The sequence below is a fragment of the Monodelphis domestica genome, chromosome 2 (genome assembly GCF_027887165.1).
Source record: "Monodelphis domestica isolate mMonDom1 chromosome 2, mMonDom1.pri, whole genome shotgun sequence".
Taxonomy (NCBI): Eukaryota; Metazoa; Chordata; class Mammalia; order Didelphimorphia; family Didelphidae; genus Monodelphis; species Monodelphis domestica.
Window position 1 is genome coordinate 198,158,208 of NC_077228.1, and position 25,635 is coordinate 198,183,842.

The 25,635-nt window shown below is 39.8% G+C and overlaps 1 protein-coding gene across 1 annotated transcript; it reads left to right on the forward strand.

The window, feature by feature from the left end:
* Positions 1-1,706: 1,706 nt before the first annotated feature.
* Positions 1,707-24,163, forward strand: CWC25 (CWC25 spliceosome associated protein homolog). Its single transcript, XM_001366651.5, has 10 exons — positions 1,707-2,050; positions 7,129-7,301; positions 12,254-12,490; positions 13,274-13,343; positions 16,313-16,437; positions 17,269-17,329; positions 18,044-18,234; positions 19,253-19,351; positions 22,454-22,615; positions 23,104-24,163. Exons 1-10 carry the CDS (start codon positions 2,033-2,035, stop codon positions 23,216-23,218), a joined length of 1,251 nt encoding a protein of 416 aa, XP_001366688.1. The 5' UTR covers positions 1,707-2,032; the 3' UTR covers positions 23,219-24,163.
* Positions 24,164-25,635: the final 1,472 nt, after the last annotated feature.

A 25,635-nucleotide genomic window follows, 5' to 3' on the forward strand; every position in this document is an offset into this window, starting at 1 on the left:
CAGTCAAAGAAGGAACTGTTGGAGTCTGAGTACAGATCAAAGCATGCTATCTTCCACTTTATTTCCTTCATGTGATTTTTATTGTATGCAGGATACCTGCTTTCTATCATGATACAAGCAATATGGAAATATGTATTGCATGAAAGTATTAGTATAACCTATATCAGACAATTTACCGACTGGGAGGATAGGGAGAAAAATCTGAATCCTAAAATGTCAGAAGACAATTGTCAAAAATCATTTCTACATGTAACTGCAAAAAAACCCCAAGCAAACAAAAAACAAAACCAACAAAGTGCTAGTAAAAAAAAAAAGCAGTTTCTAAAACTCTCCTTCACCTTTTCCAGTTTGTTAGAATTTCACAACTATATAAATTACACTCAGAATTGTTCAAGAACATCTTGAATTACTTGTATAACACAATTTAAAAGTTTTTCCTACAAAGAGAAAAAATAATGTCCATAAGACTAGAATTTTTTTGGCAGTCATCGTGGATTTAAATCCCCCACCCCCCCCCCCCCACCCCCACCCCCCCCGTAAGAGAAGCATTTGAATTTTACTTTGCTAAGAGAATGACAAAAATTCTTGAAAAGAGAAATTGGCATTGGGAGTGTGATTTTGTGATGGGGAGGTGACTGACCGACATCATCTTTCTCATAGCTGAAACACTGTAAATAATCACTTATGTCTTTGAGCTACCTGTTACTTTGCTAATAAGTTGCAAAGCCAGCAATATATATATTTTTTAACTCTTACCTTCCGTCTTGGAATCAATACTGTGTATTGGTTACAAGGCAGAAAAGGCACAAGAGTGGTAAGGGCTAGGCAATGGGGGTCAAGCGACTTGCCCAGGGTCACACAGGGAAGTGTCTGAGGCTAGATTTGAACCTAGGACTTCCTGTCTTTAGGCCTGGCTCTCAATCCATTGAGCTACCCAGCTGCACCCCAAAGCCAGCAATTTTGATGTTTTTAAAAGCCTACTTAAGAAATGAGGGCATTCCCTTTGCTTAACTCCTATGCTGGTTCTTCAACCAGGTTATACTCATTAACTGTGGGTATTTCTCCAAGGGTCTGTTTGTCCTGGGCCCTCTTCCCCTCTACATTACATCACTTGATGATTTCATCAAATGCAATGGATTCAATGATTAGTTCTATGCAGAAAATTCTTACATCCATTCATCACAATATCACATCACAGCCTTTTCCCCTGATCTCTATTACCTACCGCATGTTGGACACCTTGAACTGGATGTCATATTCAATGCAAACTCAACCCTTCCAAAACAGAACCCTGTTATCTTTCCTCCAAAGCCCTCCTCTCTTCCCAGATTTCCTGTTATTACAGAAGGCACCACCATCATCCTGATTATCTATGGTTCATTATCTAAATGTAATCTTCAACTTTTTGCATTCACGTCACAATCGGTCTTTCCCCGGGAGGTCACAAGAACTCGGCCCTATTCTAAAGACTACTTGTCTAATTTTGGAGAACAGGGAGGGCCTTTGGGGATGAAAACCCAAACTTGAATGATGACCTCGCTATACGGACAATAATAAGCCAGCTAATACGACCGCGTTCACAGTGGTGCTGGATAGAGACACAATTTGAAGACGCCACACTTCCTGATCGTAACAGGGTAAAGACCAGCAAAAATAATTAATAGAAGGGCGTGGCTTAGGCTTGAGACCAGAATGCAATGGCTGCTACTGCTGGGCTAAAAACGGTGACAAAAGAATGGAAGGGGGAAGGATTGTGTGACGTAAAATAAGTGCGCCATGACGCCTGGGCAACGCCGCAGAGCGTCGCTGGGTCCATAGGTCTCCTTTCCTTCACTCCACACCACCCCATCCCTGGCTCGCTCAGCCATCGCAGCCTGATGACGCACTCCCGGAAGTGGCGCTCTAGACCGGGTAATAAAGACCGAGGCGGCCTCGGGAGGAAGAGGCTTGGGGCTGTTTTTCTATCCACTGTCTCCTCCTTCCCGGCCCCGGGAGCCGTCTGGAACTTCCCCCGAAAGAAGGGCAAACCGTCATGGGAGGTGGAGATCTGGTGAGCTGAAAGGAGTCCTGGGCTGGGCTAGCTGAGCTGGGCTGGGGAAGGGTGTGGGGGTGAGGGTGACTGATAACCATGGCAACGGTGGAATTCAGGGGGCGAGGGGAGAGGGAAAGGGCTGTTTCACCTTGGCCCAGAGGGACTGAGGCCGAAATCCTGTTGTGAGGGTTAAGGAGAGGAAGAGAGGTTAAGGAGGGAGGGCAGAGAAAACTTGCGGAGACTGAACTCGTCCCTCAAAAGTTATTTGGCTCTTATTGTTAAGCGCCTACTGTGTGCTAAATTCTGGGGGTACAAAGAAAGGTAAAAGTTCCTGCTCTTTAGAAACTCACAGTCTAATAGTGGGAGACAGCATGCGAAAGATTGCATACAAGCAATCTGGACAGCAGCAGTGATTTGGCGTTGAGAAGGGAGGAAGTTAAAGGGAGGGGGGACCCCTGGGTAGAGAGAGGGGAGACATGAGAGACAAGATCAGAGAGAACATCTTGCACCTCCCAAGAACGTAAGATGGCCTCTGGGAATCCGAGATAGTGGCATTAAGAGGAAATGGCCAGCGCTCCTGTGGCCCCAGCATGATTGTCTCAGTCACTGTTATCCCCTTCTCTATCTTCCCATTTTCTTCAGGCATATCTTACCCTCTTTTCTCCTCTTTGAGCTTACCTTTACATTATGCTGCCAGATGAATCTTCCTCAGGCACAAATGTCATTCTATCACTTTTCTTCAGAATCCCATTCAGTGATTTCCTATTGCTGGTCAAATAAAGACCAGACTTTCCTTCAAACTGTCTGAAGTCCCAATTTTGTAGCCTTGTTTTTTTTTATCTTATTTCCCACCGTCTATCCTACATTCTAACCAACTTGACTTCTCACTGTCCATATTATTATCCCCCTTAAATATCTCTTTTTTGGGGGGGAGGGGAGCTAACACCTTTTCTCATACTCTTCCCTCGATGTTATTTACTGATTAACTCCACTATATATGGAACATCCTTTCTTTAGTCCCCATTGGCAAGAGTTGAAATCCTAGTTATCATTTGAAACACTTTAAATTCTAATTTATTTATGAAAGTTTGCTTGATCTTTCTAGTTGGAATTGATCTTTCAGTTCACCAAACATTTATTAAACCCCCTTTGTGGGCAGAGCACTATGTTAGTTCCTGAAGGAGAAACAACATTTAACCAAGACATGCATGGTTCTTGCATTCCTAGAACTTTTAATCTAGTAGAAAAGAGGAAAAGACACAGATAATGACATAAGTTTATTAGAAAGCTGAAAAATTGCTGTTTTGAGGGCTGAGTTGTTACTGAGTTTGGGGAACAGAGAAGACATTATTATGACCTTTGAGTTGGAAAAGCTGAGTATTAAGAGGTGACTGGTATTTATGGAAGGCTGTGTTAAGGAATGGTTGATATTTGTAGGGTAGTAGTTATTAAACATTCATTAAGTGCCTTCTATGAGCCTGTCAATGTGCTAAGCCTTGGGGATACAAAGGAAGATGGAGACTACACATTTCATATCTATGATCAATCACCTCAATTTAGGCTTGATCAATATGTTCACTTGATCTTTATTTGAATGGTCTTGGCTCCCTTGCCAGAGACTTTGAGAGATTGTGTTATAGAAACACTGAGCTGTATATAAAATACATATTGTTGTTATTGTCAAGAAGGAAACCTTGAAAACCCAGTTTAGTCCAATAAAAACTCAAATACCCTTTGTAAGTTCTCATTACAAAGGCTGCCTTTGCTAATTTTGGTATCCCTACAAAAGAAAGGCTTGTACCTCATGATATTTTACACATCTTGTCTTGTTATGCTTTGTTTTGTAGCTGTTTGTAAATGCCTTTAAGTATCATACTCCACAGGAGAAAATATTGTCTGTCTTTGTAGCTCTTAGGCACCTGTTGCATATACTTTGTTCTTAATAAGTGTTTGTTGAACCAATTGATGTTCAAGTGGGGAGGATTTTTAGCTGGCTTAAAGCCATCTAAGATTTTTTTTAACCCTTTTTTTTTTAACCCATACCTTCTGTTTTACTGTGTCATTTATAAGGAAGAATTGTGATAAAGGCTTGTAATTTGAGGTTAAGTGACTTGCCCAGGTTCACACAGCTAGGAAATGTCTGAAGCCAGGTTTGACCTCCTGTCTCTAGGTCTGGCTCTCTACCCACTAAACCACCTAGCTGCTCCTGACATGTTTTTTATGACAACCTGAGGACTATTTATCCTTGAACTTGGTGTACCTTATCCCAAACTCCCCAGGTATGTTGGAGATGCAACCTTTATTTTTCTGACGGAGACTATAATTAGGAGAAAGGTATTACATTTGCCTTTTTGCTATCTTCAGTTATCTGAAAGTGTGGAGGCTTAAGAGGACGATGCCAACTTTGCCAGGCACTGGCTTAGAGCAGACCCCATAAAGAAAGACCAACTAAGCTAGGTGGCTTAGTTGATAGAGTCAATAGACAGGGTTCAAATTTGGCCTCATAGACTTCCTAGCTGTGTGACCCTGGACAAGTCACTTAATCCCAATTGCCTAACCTTTATTGTTCTTCAGCCTTCCATTCTAAGAAAGAAAGTAAAGGTTTCCCAGAGGAATTATATGTTGGCTATGGGATGGGGTTGGGGGAGGGCAGGGAAAGAACATGAATCTTGTAACCATGGAAAAATATTCAAAATTAATTAAATAAAAATTTCCAAAACTTAAAAAAAAAGTAAAGGTTTAAAAAGAAAAAGGCAAAAAAACACAAAAAATAGTCCTGACCCTCTGGGGGTTTCCAGGAGGAATATCATACAAATAAAAAGTCACCTACAGAATAGAAGAGAGATAAATTTAGAGGGGAATGCTCAATGCCAAGAAAGCCATTCTGCAGAGGGTAGAGTTTGAATTGAGTCCTGAAATAAGCCAGGGATGTTAGGAAATTGAGATGAGGGACAGTATTCCAAACTTAGGGGGCAGGAGGTGCATTGTCACACATACAAAGACCAAGCATGTCAATGGTGCTGGATTGTAGATTTCATGGAACCTGAGAAAAGGCTCGAAAGGTAGAAAGGGCCCAGATGTTATGAAGAGCCTTAAATGGCAAGTGCAAGTTTTTTTAATTGATTATTGATGTTAATAGAAGCCACTGGAAGTTATTGAGAAAAGGTGGAGGGAGAACATGGTCAGATCTATTCTAAGGAAAAATCACTTTGACAAGCTATGTGGAAGATAGGTGAAATGGGAAAAAGACTTGAAGCAGGCTTAAGACCAGATAGAAAGTCAGTACCATAGCCCAGGTCAGAGCTTAATTAGGGCCTGAACTAAGTTGGTGGTTGGGTAGTAGAGAGAGGTGATAAGATATGGCAAGTGATTGATTGGATTTATGATATGAGAGAAAGTGAATCATAAGGAATAATGTTAAGATATCAAACCTGTTATATGTGGGTTAAAAGAAGGGATTCAAACTAGCTATATATATGAAATTAAAAGGTTTAATTAACTAAAGGGAGAAGGGAAGGGGTTCAGGGAATAGCTTACTTCTAACCCACAACAGATATTTAAAACCCTAAAACTTTTTATAATGATTCTAACCTAAATAATTTGAGTATTAATTAAAGTTAGGGAGGGATCGGTAGGGGCAAGGACAAAAGGGGCCAAAGAATCTCAGAACAAGTGTCCTCTTTGATTCAGACAACAGTCCCAAAAGATATCACCAACAATAGCTGAAATCCATTTCACTGTAGCAGCAGCAATAGGAACAGGCAAAAATGTCAAGAAAGCCAAAGAAGAGGGATCCACTGACTCTCTGGATCTGCCCCAGAAATACCAGACAGATACTCTCTCTGGGCTCTCCTGACTTCTGGAGAAAAGCAGACTCTCCCTCCTTCAGGGTTTCCCAACTGTGTCCAGCAACTGCCTCTGTGTTCAGTCCCAGTTCCTGGGAGTTCTGAGTGGAATGTTGGTTTGCAGCATCTTTTGCATTCAGCTTGCCCTGATTAAATCCTTTACTACAAACCTCAGGAATTTGGGAATATGGTGGTACTTCCCCCCCCCCCCCGGCCCCCCCTTAAACCCTTACCTTCCATCTTAGAATCAATACTGGTAATTGGTTCCAAGGCAGAAGAGTGGTAAGGACTAGGCAATGGGGGTTAAGTGACTTGCCTAGAATCATAGCTAGGAAGTGTCTGAGATTAGATTTAAGTACAGGACTTCCTGTCTCTAGGCCTGACTCTCAGTCCACTGAGCCACCCAGCTGCCTCCAGGATGGTGGTACTTAAAAAATTTTTTTTTTTAATTAAAGGAAAAAAAATCATTTTCTGGGTTAAAAATGGAATAATATGGAAATATTTTGCATGATAATACATGTACAACTCAGATTGAATTGCTTGTCAGCTCTGGGAGTGGGGAGGAAGATGATATGAATCATATGACTTTGGAAAACTTATGTGTAAATTTGTTATTAGTAAAAAATTTTTAAAAATTGAAAAAAAAACCCCAAAACATACAAGTGATAAAAAATTTCATTTACATTCCTCCTCCTATAGTTCTTTCTTTGGAGGTGGGTAGCATTCTTTTTCATAAATCCCTCAGAATTGTCCTGGATCATTGTGTTGTTGGGAGTAGTTAAGCCTTTCACAGTTGATCGTCCCACAATATTGCTGTGGCTGTGTAGAGTGTTCTGCTTCTGCTTATTTCACTTTGCATCAGCCCATGGAGATCTTTCTGGCTCTTTCTGAAATCATCCTGTTTATTCTTTACAGCACAATAGTATTCCATCTCTATCATATACCACAATTTGTTCAACCATTTCCCAATTGAGGGACCTTTAGTTTCCAATTCTTTGCCAGATGGTGATACTCTTAACAGGACAATAGAAATTCAGAGGAGGAGAGAGTTTTGGGGAAAATACAATGAATTTTTATTTTGGACTTGTTGGATTTGATATGCCTGTGAGACATCCTATTTGAAATGCCTGATAATAGGAGTTTGGAGATTTGGGATTAGAGCTCAGAAGAGACATATCTAAATATGGGAGTTACCTGCATGGAGATGATAAAGGCCTGCCTCTTTTCTCTTTTCTCTCCTTTTGATTGCAGAATCTGAAGAAGAGCTGGCACCCACAGACCCTCCGAAATGTGGAAAAAGTGTGGAAGGCAGAGCAGAAACATGAGGCAGAACGGAAAAAGATTGAGGAGCTACAGCGGGAGCTTCGGGAAGAAAGGGCTCGAGAGGAGATGCAACGCTATGCAGAAGATGTGGGAGCTGTCAAGTAAGTGTTAACTTTGGAACAAGGATCTTCTTATGTAGGTTACCAATTTTATGTGCTATTTTCAACGTAGGTTGATTTCCTTCCTGCATTTTGCATTTAGTACTTAAAACCTGTATGTCTTGCGCACAAGAGATGTTTATTATTGAATTCACATAAATGCTCCTTCATTTGGGTAGGATTCACTTTGGGAATGTAGGTTGTTTGTTTGTTTTTTTTTTAAATAAAAAATCTTTCCCCCTTCAATTCCCCCCCCCCCCCCAAGTCAGACATGACTGAAAAAGTATAAATCTTAGTCTGCATCTCAAGTCTATCATCTCTTCCAGGATGTGGATAGTGTGCTTTGTCACTGGTCCTCTGGAATTGTGGTTAGTCATTGCACAGATCAGAGTGTTTTAAGTCTTTTAAAGTTATTTGTCCTTTCAATGATGTTGATATAGTATAAATCATTTCCCAAGGTTTCTCAGAAATCGTCTCTTATTATTTCTTAACAACATAATAAGGCAGTACTATGGTTGGAATCATAGGAAGATTCATCTTCCTGAGTTCAAACTGGCCTCAGATGCTTGTTAACTGGGTGACCTTGGGCAAGCCACTTAACCCTGTTTGCCCAATTCTTCATCTATAAAATGAACTGGAGAAGGAAATGCCCCAAATGGGTCATGAAAAGCCTGACACATCTGATAACATTGAACAAAACCCCTTAGTATAATGGTATTTGATTACATTCATATACCATAACTCATTTAACCATTCATAAGCACCTCCTTCATTTCCAGATCTTAGTCAGCACTAAAAAGCTGCTATAAATATTTTTGTATATGTATTTCCCTTCTTTCTTTCATCTCTTTGGAATATGGATTTGGTATGGTATCCCTCAATTAAAGGTACTGTGGGTTTTAAAATTAATATTCAATAACTATTTTAAAAGTTTTATTAATAATAATGAAAAGTTAAAAAGTTAGAGTAAAACCTGCCTTATTCAACCTCGAGGAAGAAGAGAGTAAGGGAGGAGTTACAACCAATCATAAAGACTGGAAGATGAAGGAAAAGGATTTTGGGTAATACATAACAGAATTTTGGGTAATGTAGTTTTTAGGGTTTCAAGAATTTCCAATTATACAATACAAAGAGTCTAGTAACTTTTGGAGCACATTTCCAAATTGCTTTCTAGAATGGCTGAATCAATTTATAGCTTCATCAACAGAATTTAGGTTTGTATTAAGGAGCCAGTGTGATGTTATAGAATGAGGGAATAGATTAGAATTCAGAGACCTGGATTCTAGGAATATTTCTCTCACTATTAATCTCACAACATGCATTAGAAATACTAAAGAGGTGGCAGCTGGGTGGCTCAGTGGATTGAGAGCCAGGCCTAGAGATGGGAGGTCCTAGGTTCAAATTTGGCCTTAGACACTTCCTAGCTGTGTGACCCTGGGCAAGTCACTTACCCCACATTGCTTATAACTTATTGCTCTTCTGCTTTAGAACCAATACATAGTAGTGATTCTAAGATGGAAGTTAAGACTTAAAAAAAAAATACTAGTTATGTACAATTTTTCATTGTGTAAAATGAAGATAACATTATCTAGTTTCAAACTTATTATTTGGGGAGGATAAAATGAAATATGAAAAATGCATCATATAATGGATTCTAAAAGTAAAACCATAAATGATTTTCTAGATTTGTTGTGTAGGCACTTCATTATTTTCTAGATTTGTTGTGTAGGCACTTCATTATTTTCTTCCACTAGTGCAAATAACTAATAGTTCACTATGTATGTAGAGGGACCTCCTATAATCAATTACTATTGTAATAGCATTTTAGAAAACCTGTTACTTTCTGTCTTAGAATTGATACTAAGTACCAGTTCCAAGGCAGAAGAGCACTAAGGGGTAGGTAATGGAGGCTTAAGTGACTTGCTCAGTCATATTACTAGGAAATGTTTGAGGTCACATTTGAACCCAAGATCCTACTATATTTGGGCCTGGCTCGCTAGTCAATTAGCTGCCCCAGTAATATTTAAAATTTATTTCTTTTTATGAGAATTCAGTTCTTTCCAGATCACAAGGGCACAGAACATGGGAGAGCCTATACTATTGGCTCCAGGCTTCACCTTGGGCAAGTCTGCAAAATGGGTTTGTCATACTTCCCTCATCTGATATGCAGAAAGCTCTTCCTCTTTTATTAGTTGGTATTTTTAATTTAATGCAGTAAGCATTTATCAAGTGCTTACTTTGTGCTAGGCACTAGAGATACAAAAACAAGAGTGAAATAGTCCCAGGCTTCAAGGACCTGGTAATTCTAGTGGGGAAAAACATGTACTTAGATAAATAATGTCAGGATAGGGATGAAGGGACCATCAACAAAGGCCTCTTTTTTGAAAGAGGTATGTGGGATGAGCCTTGAAAGGAGATAGAAATTTCTTTTTTTTTAACTTTAAAACTTTTTTAGTTTTATCATCTTTTTTCTTTTTATCTTAAATAAGTTTATTTAATGAATTAATTTAGAATATTTTCCCATGGTTACATGATTCATGTTCTCTCCCTCCCCATACCCCTTCCCCCTCCTGGAACTGATGAGCAATTCCCCTGGGTTTTACATGTATCATTGTTCAAAACCTATTTCCATATTATTACTATTTATAGTAGAGTGATTATTTAGAGTTTGTATCCTCAATCATATCCCCATCGAACCATATGATCAAGCAGTTGTTTTTCTTCTGTGTTTCTACTTCCACAGTTCTTCCTCTGGATGTGGATAGTGTTCTTTCTCATATGTCCCTCAGAATTGTCCTGGATCATTGCATTGCTGCTAGTAGAGAAGTCCATTATATTCTGATTGTGCCACAGTGTATCAGTCTCTGTGTACAATGTTCTCCTGGTTCTGCTCCTCTCACTCTGCATCACTTCCTGGAGGTTGTTCCAGTCCCCATGGAATTCCTCCAGTTCATTATTCCTTTCAGCACAATAGTATTCCATCACCAACATATACCACAATTTGTTCAGTGGACACCCTCTCATTTTCCAGTTTTTTGCCACCACAAAGATCGCAGCTATGAATATTTTTGTAGAGATAAAGTTTCCAGAGGTGGAGGTAAGGAGAGGCAACATTCTAGGTATGGGGGTCAGCCTGTGCAAAACCTTAGAAGGGAAGATACAGGAGATAGAATATCATGTAGTACATACAGCAAGTTAGTTGGTTTGGACCCCATAGAAAGTAAAGGGAAGGTGATCTGAAATAAACCTGGATAAAAAGGTTAGGTTGAGATTATGAAATACTTGAAATGCCATGCTGAGAGTTTGCATTTTAATCCTAGAGGCAATAGGAAACTACTGAAGTTTCTCGAACAGGAGAGTTGACATGGTTTCATGAAAGGGGGGGAAAAATATATATATATAAAATATATATATATATAAAATGTGACATGTATATATGTGTACATTTTAAATATAGGTGTGTAATATATATACAAACACACTTTAATTTCCAATAACAACAATAGACATTCAAATATATTTATATTTAACAAATTAACAAACAGAATGAAACAAAAATGAGATTGTAAATAATAGTAGCTCTCATTAATGAAGCAATATAACATTTGCAGCCTCCCAAGCCCCTCATTCTATTTTTCTTTTCCATAATTTTCCATTGTGGAATAAAAAAACTTTACTACTATATTCTCTATTTTAATAAGGCACATAAAGTTTACCAGGAAAAAAAAATGCAATGCCTTACCTTCCATCTGATAATTAATGCTATGTACTGGTTCTAAGGCAGAAGAATTGTAAGGGCTAGGTAATGGGGGTTAAGTGACTTACCAGTCACCTAGCTAGGAAGTATCTGAGGCTAAATTTGAACCCAGGTCCTCTTGTCTCTTGGTTTGGTTCTCAATCTGCTGAGCCAACTAGCTGTCCCCTACCAGAAGTTTTTAAAATATTAAATACAAATATTTCTAGATCAGAGAAAGAAATGTCCACACTAAAATAGCTCCTTGTGTCCTTAGACATCTTTCTGCTACAAAGGCAATTTGAGATACTCTTTGCAGCAATTTTTTTCTACTGTATAATATTTTATCTTTTCCAATTATATATAATAATTTTTTACTTAAAAAAACTCATTTTCCAAGATTTTGAGTTCCAGATTCCTTATCTCCCTATCTCTCCTTCCCCTTCTTTGAGATGGTAAGCAATTTGATCTAGGTTATACATGTGCAGTCTTGTAAAACATATCTCTACCTTGGTCATATCATGGAAGAAGACTCTCATAAAACAATCAAAACTTGCCCAAAAAAAGGTGAAAAATGGTACACTTTAATCTGCATTCAGACTCCATCATTCTTTCTCTGGAGGTGGTGGATGGCATTTTTCATCATGGGTCATAGTTAGAACTGGTAAGGACCTTAGAGGCCAGTGAATCCAACCCCCATTTTATAGATGAGAAAACTAAAGCACAGACAGGTTAAGGGATTTGCTTAGAGTCACACAGCCAGTAAATGTTTGAAGCAGGGTTTGAACTTAGGTTTCATGACACTCTACCTGGTGTTCTACTTATTTTACTACATAGCTAGCTTCCTCTGCTTACTCTCTCCTGGGATGCAGAGAGGCTGGCATTATATTGAGTAGAAAGGCAGTAGACACACACCAATGAAATTCTAAATTTTTAGAAATATTATAATATTTATCTCTCTACTTCATAAGGTTATTCTGAATAACTAGTGATATGATGAATGTAAAGTATTTTGTAACTATGAAGCATTTATAGAATATACATAAGCTGTTATATTTATAAATTTAGTAGGTATCTAAGCTTTCTTTGACTACAGGGAAGGTGACCTATTGAGATGAAGGAATTTCTGATAACTTTTTTGGTATCCATGGTTTTTCTTTTCTCTTTTCTCCTCTCCTCTCTCTTCTCTCCTCTTCTTTTTTTTACCCCTCTTTGGAATCAGAAAAAAAGAAGAAAAACTGGACTGGATGTACCAGGGCCCTGGTGGGATGGTGAACCGTGATGAGTACCTGATGGGACGTCCCATTGACAAATATGTTTTTGAGAAGATGGAGGACAAAGAAGCAGGTTGTTCATCTGAAACAGGACTTCTGCCAGGCTCCATCTTTGCCCCATCGGGTGCTAATTCTCTGCTTGATATGGCCAGCAAAATCCGGGAGGATCCACTTTTCATTATTCGGTATCAGCATGGGTTTGAGAGGGAGGCTTTTTAAGGAAGATTTGCTGAACTGAATTAACTTGAATCTCTTTGTATTGGTTTCTCTTCAGCTTCTTTTCCTTTTGAATGTATTTGTTCATATCTTAAGACTAGGCTTCATGATACTAGGACAACTCAATTAAGGAATTTCTTTGAGTTGACCAGACTTGGAGATAGTAGATATAACCCAAATCTATTTTCCTAATTTTGGTAGGCTGTCCATGGGAAGTGACAGGACCGACCCACCTCTGTGTCCCTTGAATGTCAGGATCCTCTGGCCTGTAGACAGGGGAGCAATAAGCTAGACACTGGGGTTATTGTGCTCTTCATATCTCAGTATATTGCTAGAAAATGTAGAAAATGTGGTTCTTAATTGCTTCTACTGATAGTACAGGCTTATTTAAGGGGGAATCTGCCTTACATCTGCCTTAAAGGTTTCACCACTTATTTTAGTCAAAGGGAAGGAAGAGCAGAACCTTCCAATTCAGCATTGTGTCTTGCCCAGTCATTTTCTAAAAGGATTTAAACATTGAGCTCCTTGCTCAAATAAGAGGCAGGATGAGCTGATTGCCAGTAGAGAAGAGGAAAAGAACCAGAACTTTCTAAGGGTAATGACTTCTACAGATTTGGGAAGGCCTCTGGTTTTAGCACTGTCATATATGGGATTTTGATGGATCTGTTTATAACAGCATCCATCTAGAAAATCATTAAATCTCCTTTGAAAAAAGAAATGTCAGTGATTTTTATTTTTAAATTTGTTTTCAGAAAGAAGGAGGAAGAGAAAAAGAGAGAAGTCTTGAATAATCCCGTAAAAATGAAGAAAATCAAAGAATTGGTATGCATTGCATAATAGGAAGACCCTAAAATTAGCATTCCAATTATTAAAGAAACATTTATTAAGGGCCTACTATGTGCCAGATATTGTGTGAGATGCTGAGGATACAAACACAGTAGGGTGTCCTTATCTGAGGTTTGCTTTCCATGGTTTCAGTTACCCACAGACAGCCTGGAGCATAAGAAATCCACCCAAGACATGCTGGAAGTCCTCTTGTAAAGCCCGCAGAATTTGTTTTTGGCCCTGGCAGTGTTCTCTTCTGCTTCTACTTTCAGTCTTTTTTTGTTGGGGAGTGGTGGGAGGCTGAGAGCCTGCACACCTAGTCAAGGTCAGAGTGGGGAGAGAGAGCACATATATATATATATATGAGGGCCAGTAGGTAATACCTTATATCTACAGTTTCAGCCTTTTGGGGTAGTCTCTTAGAAGGTAGTCCTCTCAGATATGGGGACCCTCCTGGTTAAATACTCTATTCAATAGTAGTCTTACATTCTAATAGGAGAAGCAAAGGTATAACAAGAACACACATAAGTATATGTGGAATATCAATAAATGCAAAGTAATTAAACACAGGATGGTTGGGACAGCTAAGCTAGCACAGTAGCTAGAACACCAGGTCTAGAGACAAGAGGTCCTGGGTTCAAATGTGGCCTCAGACACTTTCTAGCTATGTGACCCTGGGCACATCACTTAATTGCCTAGCATTTGTGACTCTTCTGTCTTAGAATTGTTACTAAGACAGAAAGCAAGGGTTTAAAAAGATATACAGTGTGGTTTCAAGGGAAGGCATTAGTGGTTGGCAGTATTAGGAAAAGAGAAGGTGGTATGGAGCTTGAGCCTCATCTTGAAGAGAGAGGTGTTCTCTGAGGCAGAGGTGAGGAAAAAATGCATCCTGTGCATGGAGACAGGAGATATGGAGCATCATGTGAAGAACAATGAGAAGGCTAGTTTGACTGAGTCATGGAGTATTTCATAAAAGAATATCTCACATTCTTATTCTGTCGTAAGTCAGATTTATGATCAAGAGCTGGAAGAGATCACCTGGTTTAACATCCTTCAGTTTTCCTGTTTTATAGAAATATCTTTTAGTAGCTATATTTTTATTAATTTAATTTAGTTTATTTATTTAAACCCTTACCTTTTGATTTAGAGTCAATACTGTGTATTGGTTCCAAGGCAAAAGAGCAGAAAGGGCTGGGCACTGGGGGTTAAGTGACTTGCCCAGGGTTATACAGCCAGGAAGTGACGAGTCACATTTGAACCCAGGACTTCTCATTTCTAAGCCTGGCTGTCAATATACTTCACCACCTAGCTTCTCCTGACGATGTTGTTAGAGACAATTTGTTTCACCATGACCTACAAAGCCACAACTAGTCCACCAGAGTACAGTCTCCCAAGCAAAATAGCATGAATGGTATCTACTGATAACATATGCAGTCTTTCATTTTAATTGTTTATTATTTGTTAAAAGGAAGCAAAGTGTATGCTTTGACTTTAATAATAAGTCCATTGTATTTTATCAGATTTTTTTTTGTGAGTGCATTTTTAGTGGAACATGATTCTTTTATCTACTTTTTGGTTTAAGAGGGGAAATGGCATTGTGTGACAATTTCCTTGGTGAAAGAGGGACCCTGAATTTTACTGTTTAATGACTGATCATGCTATTTTTTTTTCAGCAGATCGAAGTCTATTGCTGAATTTTTTGACAGAACCCTTAACTCACCCACTTTAGCTGCTAGCTAGTCTTAGGCACAATCATCATGCAGAATTTGATATTTGGAAGGTGTTATTGCACCTAATATAACTTATACACCAAAAAAATCGCCATTATACCATACCTGACAAATAATCATCCTTAGCATCTGTTTAAAGAATCCATGGAGGGGGCTCTTGCCACCTCCTAAGGCTGCCTGTTCCACTTTTGGGCTACTCTTATTATTAGGGAGTTTTTCCTGACATCCAGCCTAAATTGGGCTCTTTGCAACTTCCACCCATTGTTCCTTGTGCTGCCCTCTGGGACCAAATGGAATAAATCTAATCCCTCCTCCACATGACAACCTTTATTTCTTGAAGTTTTGCCCCCCCTTAATGAATGTAGCCCAAAAATGAATTACCTTTTTTTGGCTGCCATATCACACTGCTGACATTGAGTCTGCAGTCCTCTAATTCCTCCCACCCCCAGATTATTTTCTAAATAATGGATGTCTATCCATAGCTCCCTCATCTTATTAAGCAGCATTGAGCTGGGAGTCAATCTGATTTTACCACCATACTCTGTTTAAATCTCAATCTACAGTCTCAGCATCCTCATTTTATTAAGTGGGGATTGCTACTATTTGCAGGGAAAGATGTAGAGTACTTTATAAATGTTACTAATTTCTCTACCAAAGGCTTCTCTGATATCTCATTGTAGTATGGAAGCAAAACTAGACTATAGCAGGGGAACTTCTGCTATCTCTGGCCAGACCCTACTGGGTTGGAAAGTCTTTGAGAATGAAATATAAATCTTTTTTCTGAGGTCCAGTTTAGTTGAGTTTGGGGAGATTTGTCACTAGATTGGCCACAGAGTGATGGATGTTTTTTGCTATAGGAACAATCAGAATACTTGGTAGTTGAAGGTTTGCCATCTTTGCTGGAGAGATCGTTATTGAATAGTAATAAATAACTACTTAAAGTAATATATTTTGAGCTTAAAATGGAAACTCTTAGAAGTCGAATTTTGATCACATTCTATACTGCTGACAACTACAAAGTCATGAAATCAGTAGAATAGAGGTTTCTTTTGAGAAGAATATTTTTCATCCTATCCCAGGAGCCTAGTGTGGTGCCTGGCACATAGTAGGTGCTTTATAAATGTTGTACTGATTCTGTTGAGTGTTTGGTCCCCTTGAGCCCTGGAACAATCTCACAGGAAGGAGTCAGGAACAAAAGATGGAGAGAAGTCAGCATTGTACTTTGTACTTTTCTAGTTGCAAATGAGCCTGGAAAAGGAGAAGAAGAAGAAGAAGGAAAAGAAAAAGAAGCATAAGAAGCACAAGCATCGCAGCTCTAGCAGTGATCACTCCGCCAGTGAAGAGGAACGGAACCATGGAAGGTACTTGGAGGAGGCCTTTGGTGTCCCATTAGCACCCTTTGCCTGGAGAGTTCACCTGGTCTTAGTGGTCTTTTATCAGAAAAACTATCCTGTTTACTGACTTGAAATCTTTGAGCTTCTGATTCCTATAGGACAAGAATGGCTTTGTCTGGTGGTGGGTTGCTTTCTTTCTTTTTTTTTTAAACAGGCTAATCCACCAATTTAAAAATATATTTTTATTCTGAACTTAGATGCCAAATTGCATATACTTAGTATAGAGAGACTTGTACATGAAACTATACATAGATTATTTTTCTTTTAAAGCATGTGATAAAATCCACTTGTAGCTTCAAAACTGTTTTGCTTCCCTGGACTTATTTCTGTTCTTTTTCTCCATTTATCCACCCATTCTTGCCCACTCTGTCTCTCTCTCTCCCACAAGAGCAACAGCAGGCACCTCTGCCTCTGACTCATTGTCAGCCTTCAGAATAGCAGCACAAGGTGTGGGGGGAAAGAGCTCCAGTGGGGGTTGGGGCTGTCGAGCCAGGCCCACGATTTTTCACAGGAAAAACACAATTGTGCTGATGAGTCTTCCCAGCCAAGAAAACCCAAATAGGGAAACACACTCCCAAGTAATAACGGGAGGTTACAAGGCCATGGAGGGGGCAGGAAGTATGTTTGAGCACATGAGATTAAACTGCTTTCTTTATCTCCTCCCTCACACAGTTGTTTGTATCTTTTTTTGCTTTTAAATTTCTTCTTAGGTATGAGTGTACTCTTACAGCAATGACCAATATGGAAGTGTGTTTTGTATGACAATAAAAACAAAATTAAAAAAAACTTTCTTCTTAGGTCTCAAAAGAAGATGGCAAGTCCTCCTGTTTTGCCCAAAATTCCAGGTTATGGCTTACAGGTAGGTGCCTGGGCTGCACTCAAAGCAGTGCCATAATGCTGTTTCTGTTCAAGTAGCACTGAGCATCTTTGGCATCTGATAGTTATAAAAGATAAGATGCCTAAACATTCTGTGCAGGCACCCCTGAGGAGGAGATTTTTCGTTTTCTGTCACTTGCTTCTGTCTCTTGGCAGACAGGATAGCCCCATGAATTACATGCCAAATTGTCAAGGCTATGATTTGGGGTTCCACATCTCTCATTCCCCTTTGTATGCTTTGCCATAGATCTGGGGTAGGAGAGATTTGAGAAAGGAAGTGAGGTTTTAGAGTTACTTTTTAAGGTTACAGTGTTCCTATATTTGCATAGTTGTACCTAACTTGAAAATAGTTCTGTAAAGACAAGATGATGGAGGCCTGATAGTCAGCACAGTGTTTAGAGTATCAGGTATGGAGTTGGGAGGACCTGGGTTTAAATTTGACCTTAGACATTTCCTTGCTATGTGACCCTGGACAAATCACTTAAACTCTATTACACAGTCCTTGATGTTCTTCTGTTTTAGAATTGATACTAAAACAGAAGGTAAGGGCTTTTAAATTAAAAAAAAAAAAGACTAGATGATGAGCTCTTGATGTCTCCTTATGCAGTCTTGGTGCTTGTTCCTTCCTTGGTATCACTCAACTTTTTCTTTAAACCATAGGTGTCTGAATAGCTCTTCTGCCTTATCCTCTCTATAGATTAAGAATACTGACCATGATCGGAGACTACCAGGATCTCTGGCATCCGAAGCTGGGGGAGCTCACAGGGTCAAAAATCGTTCTAGGTCACGGAGTGCTTCCCGTTCGCCTCAAAAACATCCCAACAGGAAGAGCATGTGGGACTCTGAGATACGGGACAGGAGGTCACGGTCCCCTAAACATAGTAGGCAGTGAGTATGCTGATTAACAGAGAAATAGCTATAGGGAATGCACTCCCATGGCTGGCCACAGAACACTTGATTTTGGGTAGCAATATCCATAGGTCTAACTATTTCCCCTGTACTTCCGTAGATGCATGTTTCTTAGATACTGTTTTTGTTACATTTAGCTTGTCTTCTTATCCTTGGATATGAAAATCAGAGGAACCATAAATTTATAGGTACATATTGTTGTGGTGAAAAATCACCTTTAAAGATTGTTATAATATTAATTTATGGTCACCAAGGAATTTACTTATGAAATTCCTAAAATGAAATACTCAAGTCAGAATGGAGTTTATGGTGGTTTAATCACACTGGGAGTAAGGAAACAGGACAGGGAGTAAAGGAGAGAGGAGGAAAGGGAAAAGGGTTAACTCAACCTTCTGGCCCAGCCAGAGGGAGATTAGGCCCTAAGGCCAAGGTAGAAAAGAAAATCGGTCTTTGACTCATGTGACCGATCTGAAGGAAAGCTGTCTGCGGGCCTCCTCTCTGCTCCAGTTCCTAGCACAAACTGGCGTCTAGCTCTGTCCACAGGAAGTGAGCGAATTCCAGAGGCTGTTCCCTACCTCACTTCCTGTGCCTCACAAGTGCCAATGGTGGCCTAAGCTTGGCTTAGGACAGCCGAGGTGGGCAGTTAGTTATTTCTGATTTGTCATTGACTAGCACATGCCTGTGTAGTGTGGGTGTGCACCATTTTGGGTGCTAGACCAAGTAAGATGGAGATTTTAAAATTCACAGTATTGTAGTCTAGTGTACTTTGAAGGCTGGCTGGGTTAAATGCTGTTTTTCTCATCTCCTGTGTATTTCTTTCTCTTTAAGAGATTATCCTTCCTCCTTTTTCTCTCTTCTCTCTCTGAGTGACTCCCCCTCTTCCTCTTGCACCTCCTCCCCACCCCAGTTGTCTTAATGTTATACCTTATAGTTCTACCAAGGGTTTCAGACATGGAATTAGGCCCTCTTGCTGAAAAGACTCTTTTCTTGATTACAGGCACAATTCCAAAGTAAATAGGAAAGATAGAGGCCGAACTAAGAGTCCTTCCCCTAAAAAGGAAGGATATCAAAGGAGACATGCTCCAGGTTACACCAGGTAAGTTGGAGACCTGTTAAGATAGTTCTAGAATCTTGAGATGTGAGCCTAGGAATGGCATAGCAAGATGACATGCTAACTATATAGACTATTTCCCTGGCAAGTCATTTTGTGGATTTTTTCCTTTGTGTTATCTCCAACAACTTAAGCCCCCTAGAGATGTTCAGGGCCAAACTTTTTTTTTTTAAAGAAATTTACTGTCTTGAGATACTGGCCAAAAATCAATTAAAATTTGACCCCATAAAATTGGTGTCATAAAGGAGATATCATTCCTTTGTAGAAGAGCATAGATCATTTTTGATATGTTGTCATGGGGGAGGGGAGGAATAGTTAAAACCCTAGTGGGTCCCTAGACCAAAGGAAAAAGCCTCTTGCTCTTAAGTGGGTTACAGGATACAGCATAGAAACAAGTACAAGATAATTTGGGAATGGAGGGAAAACTAATGACTGGAAGGATCAGAGAAGGCTTTCTCTAGGAGGTAACACCTGGGTTGAGTCTTGAAGAGTTCCTGAAGTAGAGATGAGGAGAAAGTGCATTCTGGGCATGGGGAATAGCCTATACAATGTACGGAGAACAAATAAGCAATTTTGGTGGTAGTCAGTCAAACATTTGTATTTTAAACCCTTATCTTCTTACCAAGTACTGATTCCAAGGCAGAAGAACATTAAGGGTTAGGCACTTGGAGTTAAGTGACTTGCCCCAGGATCATGCAACTAGGAAGTATATGAGGTCAGATTTGAATCCAGGACCTCCTATCTCCAGGTCTGGCTTTCTTTCTACTGTGTTACCTAGTTGGCCTCTGATCAGACGTTTATTAATCATCTATTATGTGCCAAGTACTTGGGATAGAAAGAAAAAAAAATTAAACAATCCCTCCCTTCAAGAAACTTGCTTTCTTTTTTGTACATCAGTATATACACAGATGTGATTGGAGTACTAATGAGGTTCAGGAAGGAAGGCCTTATCATGTAAGGTATTTCACACTTGAATGTTGACAGAAAATAGGGTTTCTAAGAGGAAGAAGGGAAAGGAAATTAGAGAATGGGAACTAGTATCTACAAATAAAGATGGGAGATGGGACATGTATTAGATTCTCCTCAACTTGGCTGAACCATAGAATATGTGAAGGGGGATGATGCAGATAATGCTGGAGAGGTAGCTTTGAGTGAGGTTGAGACCCTTTAAATGTCAAACGAAGGAGTTTTAAGTTGATGCTGGATAGTGGGAAACCCCAGGTTTTGAACAGTGTGGAGTGGATGGTCAGACCTGTACTTAAGAAATATCACTTTGGCAGGTATGTGCAAGAGGCTTGGCGGCAGGAGACTAATTAAACTATATTCTATAGTCTTGTCAGGATAGGGTGAGGACCCACATTTATAGGAGAAGTAGCATCAACAGCTTGACCACTGAGTGGATATATGTGGATGAGGGAGAGTGAAGAGTTAAGGGTCACGCCAAAGTTCTAAACTTTTTGTGACTGGGAAGCTAATGGTCCACAGAACTAGGAGAGTTAGGAAAAATGGGAACCTGAATGAAGGTAGTGGTTAGGGACAAATGCAGAAGTAAGAGGTGATAAGAAGATTGGCAAGGCTTGGTAAATGATTCAATTTGGGAGGTGACAGAAAGTAAGGTGACGGATCCTCAATTTATGAACCCTGCATAACTAGAAGCACAATATATTCTTAACAGGGAAAAGAGAAGATTGGAGGACAGGCAAGTTTAGAGGGGAAAGTATTTGAATTTAGCGTTTTATAACTTTGCCTCATGAGTGTGCATCACTCATACAGTCTTGGTAGAGAAGAGCTTTAGGGAGTTTGAAATATTCTTGAAAGCCTACCTAAATGTAATTGTAGCTTACATCTTTGCTCTTTTTGAAGCTTTAAGGGAGAGACTTAAGGACTTGTCTGTGGGGCTTCATTTTACTACTCTATGGGATGTATATATAAGGACATTGCATTTATTTTGGCACCACTTGAAAATTTCTAATTTCTTTTTTATTTTCTAATGATTCTGTGAGTGCATTTTTTAGACAGTGGAAGCCTGTTGCAGCCCTGAGTGTTGAACAGAGTCTCAGTTAAAGTGATTTGCATAAGGTGACAGTAGTGAAGTGGTAAGCTTAGAACTTGAATCCAGGACCACTTCCTCCAAGTCTAATGTTCTTTCTGATGTCCAAAGTAGAAATCCTTTCTTTGTAAAACTAGACTGTTGAGACTCCTGACTTTATTAAACAGAGTTTGATTTCTTTTACTTGTTGGTCAGAAATGGATTTATATCTCTTTACTTCCTGAGGTCACTAGAAAGAATAGCATGGATTTTAGAATGTGGATTGACAGAGAACTGTCATTTTCATAAGGAGAGAAGTTGAAATTCTTTTTTTTTTTTTTAAACCCTTACCTTCTCTCTTGGAACCATATTTTGGTTCCAAGGCAGAAGAATGGTAAGGGCTAGGCAATGGAGGTCAAGTGACTTGCCCCCAGGGTCACATAGCCAGGAAGTGTCTGAGTCCAGATTTGAACTCAGGACCTCCACATCTCTGAGCCTGGCTCTGAATCCACTGAGCCACCCAACTGCCCCCATAAATTGAAATTCTTAAACCACTATGGTTTCTAGTTTAGTTCTAAATAGTATCTTATCTTGAGATTCCCAACCATCTCCAGATTTGCTTTATGGCTAAAACCAAGATTAATTTTGAAATGTTTGCTTATTTAGCAATAAATATTTGAGTGTTTAATATGTATAAAGCACCATGATAGTCACACTACATTTTGTCTGTTAATATATGGGGCCTTTTTTGTTTTTATGCTCCTTCCTTAAATCATTTCAAAGACCTATTAATGACTTTCTTTGACTGACTCTAAAAAAATAAATAAGTCTTTAATTTGATGCAGGATGGTCAAGGATGCAATACTTTCCCTGTCCCCTTCTCTTTGGCTATCTTAGATGAGGAAGTTTGTGGGGGAAAGAAGGGAGTCTACAACACACTAAGTATTCATGATGACTAAGAGTATTTTCTGTTCACTTTGAACCTGGTTTTTTTCCTCTATTCATGAAATTGTTTTCTGATGGGAAAAGGTAGATCTGGTGAGAATTTATTTTCACAGAAAACTCTCATCAGAGGAACTGGAACGAAAGCGGCAAGAAATGATGGAGAATGCCAAATGGCGGGAGGAGGAGAGGCTGAACACCCTCAAGAGACATGAGAAAGAAGATGAGAGAGAACGCAAGCTGGAGAAGATGGATTCTCGGGATGGGAAATTCATCCAGTGAGTGGACTTGTTCCCAGCCCTGCCTGATCAGTCTGGCAGCTTATTCTTTTATAATTGGAAGGGGAGGTAAGGGTTGGGGGGGGTGGTGGTTGTACCTTTGTGTTATGGCTCCTGGCCTCTGACTAGACAGTAGGAAATTTTTGATTTTGTTGTATGTAGAAGAGGCTGGGTTTCTGAATCATTGAAACTCTCTGGACATCCTTTTAAATTTTGTGATTTCATATTGTAAGAATCTTTTTCTAGTGGGCCTTTGCCTTACTTTCAACAACAGATAAATTTTCCATTATGGGTAGTTGTAGGAAAAAAAGCTTGCTGCTTCCTCCATTTGTATGTAGTTCTAGATGGAGTGTTGAAAGTTCTGTGTGGGCTTTTAAAAGTCCGTTTAATTTATAGTAGCCATAAGCTTGCTTCGTATCATAAACCAGCCAGAAAGTTGGTCAATTAGAAAGGATGTTTTTGACTTGTCTTTCTCAATTCCTCCACAGCCAGTTGAAATTAGAAAGTACGTCCACCTCATCTTTAGAGGATAGGGTCAAGCGCAACATCTACTCCCTGCAGAGAACTTCAGCTGCTCTGGAAAAAAACTTTATGAAGAGATGAAGCTCACATGGTTCTTATGCTGATTATCCTGAGTTTTCCAGGGAAGCTGCTGGCTCCTTAAAGAATTCTCTTTATAAGAGTTGAGATGACTTCCAAGGATGTTAGATGGCCACTACTCAAAGTGATTCTACTCCAGTTGTTCCTGAGAAAAACTAACATCCCTCATAAAGTAGGGAGGAGGCCTTGTTGTGTACAATATCAGTCAATTCCTTGGTTGCCTCCTCTGGTGTATATTGCAGAGTTGGGGTTTTGCAGTTTCCTTAAGAGGTGTCTATCTTTGTTTTAGTGCTCCTAGAGATTCCTATTACTTTGTATAGCTATTCATGGTCCTGTAATTTAGCCCCTGCCTTCCTTGCCCATTGGTTCTATTCCCTTTCAATACAGATTGAACTTAAAAAAAAAAATCAATCACCCTTTTAAAAATCACTCATGGACCTCTTCAGCTGAATAGTAAATCAAAGGATAAAATCAGTGTTCCTGGCTTCTATTACAAAATGCCTTGCAAATTGATTTAAGACACACCAATGCCAGTTTGGGAAGTCTGGGAAAGAAAAGGAATTCAGGGAGGGAATTCAGAGAAGTAGAGAAACAATACTAGAAAGTATCAAATGAACTGTTAAATGAAACTATTGGGTCTTTCAATTTTTACAGTGGTATATAGTGTGTATATGTACAAATGTAATTTTTAATAGTTCTTTTTAAAGTTATTTTTGTCTAAACATCCTGTTTGAGAAGTGATTTTTGATATATTACCATTACTGAACTGTGGATACCAAATAATCTTCGTCACACTTTCTCTCTGTGTAGCTGGGATGGTTTAAGCACTTCCCATAGCGCCTTAACCTATTTACAGATATCTCTGGATGTGAAGTTTATGGTTCTAGAGGTATAATCAAACTGCCAACATGCCTCCTGGTTTATAAAATAAAATAGAAATTCTATTTATTTTCTTGTTTCATGTATGGTAGTGTTGGTACATTGTTGGTGTTTAAAAGTTACTGTCAACTAAAAGAAAATACAGCAAAACTTCAAGGTAATGAATGAGGTGCTCCCTTACCTCTTTTTCCCTTAAATTTTTGACCAGTGTATTTCAAATGTCAGTAAAAAATCATAGAATTAGAGCTGGAAATGGATCATTAGATTTCATTTAGTCTAACCTTTGTCATTGTACAAATGAGGCCCAGAATGGTAATAATGAATGACTAGAATGGACCCTCAAGCCGTGACCATCTAACTCTACATGTAGCACTGTCAGGGTCTGTAGTTTTTCAAAGGATTTTTTCCTACAAAGGAGGACTATTTCTTCATTTTTATCCAGATATTGATTAAAGTTCAGCCTATTTATACATTGGCTATATAACAGTTGTCTTCTAAATGGCCTAGTTTTTGACCCCAGCCAAGGAATTTGTTTTATTTGTCTTTGTCCTAGGTTTTTGTGCCATGGGGATTTATTACTTTGGAATTAAGTATATGGATGGAAATATAGATGTTTACATCTGTATGATACACATATGCAAACATAAGTTTCTTAAGTGCAGTTTTTATAACATGAAAAACTGCAAAAAGACTTGAGATACTCTATCTTAAGGAGCTCAAGGGCATAGGGTCAGTTTTCAGCAGCCTAGGTGTCTTGGTTGTGAAATACTCTGCAACACTTCTAAATCTAGTTGATTCATCAATTATGTAGTTTCGGTAAGGAGATTCTTCCCTTGGGATGAATACGTAACACCCACCCCGTGTGCACTTTAGGCAGGGACTTGATATAGTCAATTTGAGAATGAGATGACTTAATCCGTGCAGTTTATGGTCTCTCAACTCATGGCTTTAAGGAGAGATGAAAGGGAGGTTAGGTGGGTGGATGCTGGACCCATTCATAAAACCCAGAGTTCCTGGTCTTCTCTTTTCATTGGTCCTGAGGGAAAGGGGCGTGCCATGGGGGTGGAGCACGCCCTACGTCCAGGGGAGTGGGACAATCCATGCTTGGCTATAGCAGGGGGAAGATTTCCCAGTTTTCCAATTTCCCTCTCTTCCCTGTAGCCTTCCTCCCTCGGGGTGGGGATGGTACATCCCACCTTCCTTGCATTTCATCCCCCGCCTCCCCTCCCCGAGCCGCGGCAATTGCCGCCATCTTGGCGCGTCAAACAGGGAAGGAGCCAAAGCAGGGCTTCTTGGGGCTGGGGCAGGGGAGCCCCCCTGGCGGCGGATAGCTACACCGACTACTCCGCCTCCCCTCCCCGTTCGGCCGCGGGTCTTCGGGGCCCGTGGAGTCCCCCGCCCGCTCCGGCCGGGTGCTGTCAAGCAGTAGCGGGGAGGGGCTGGCGGAGCGGCCGCCGCCTCCCTAGGACGGGCGGTACCACTGGGGCGGGGGCGGGGGCGGGCAGCTCTCACACCTGGGGGCGGGGTAGGTAGCGGGACGT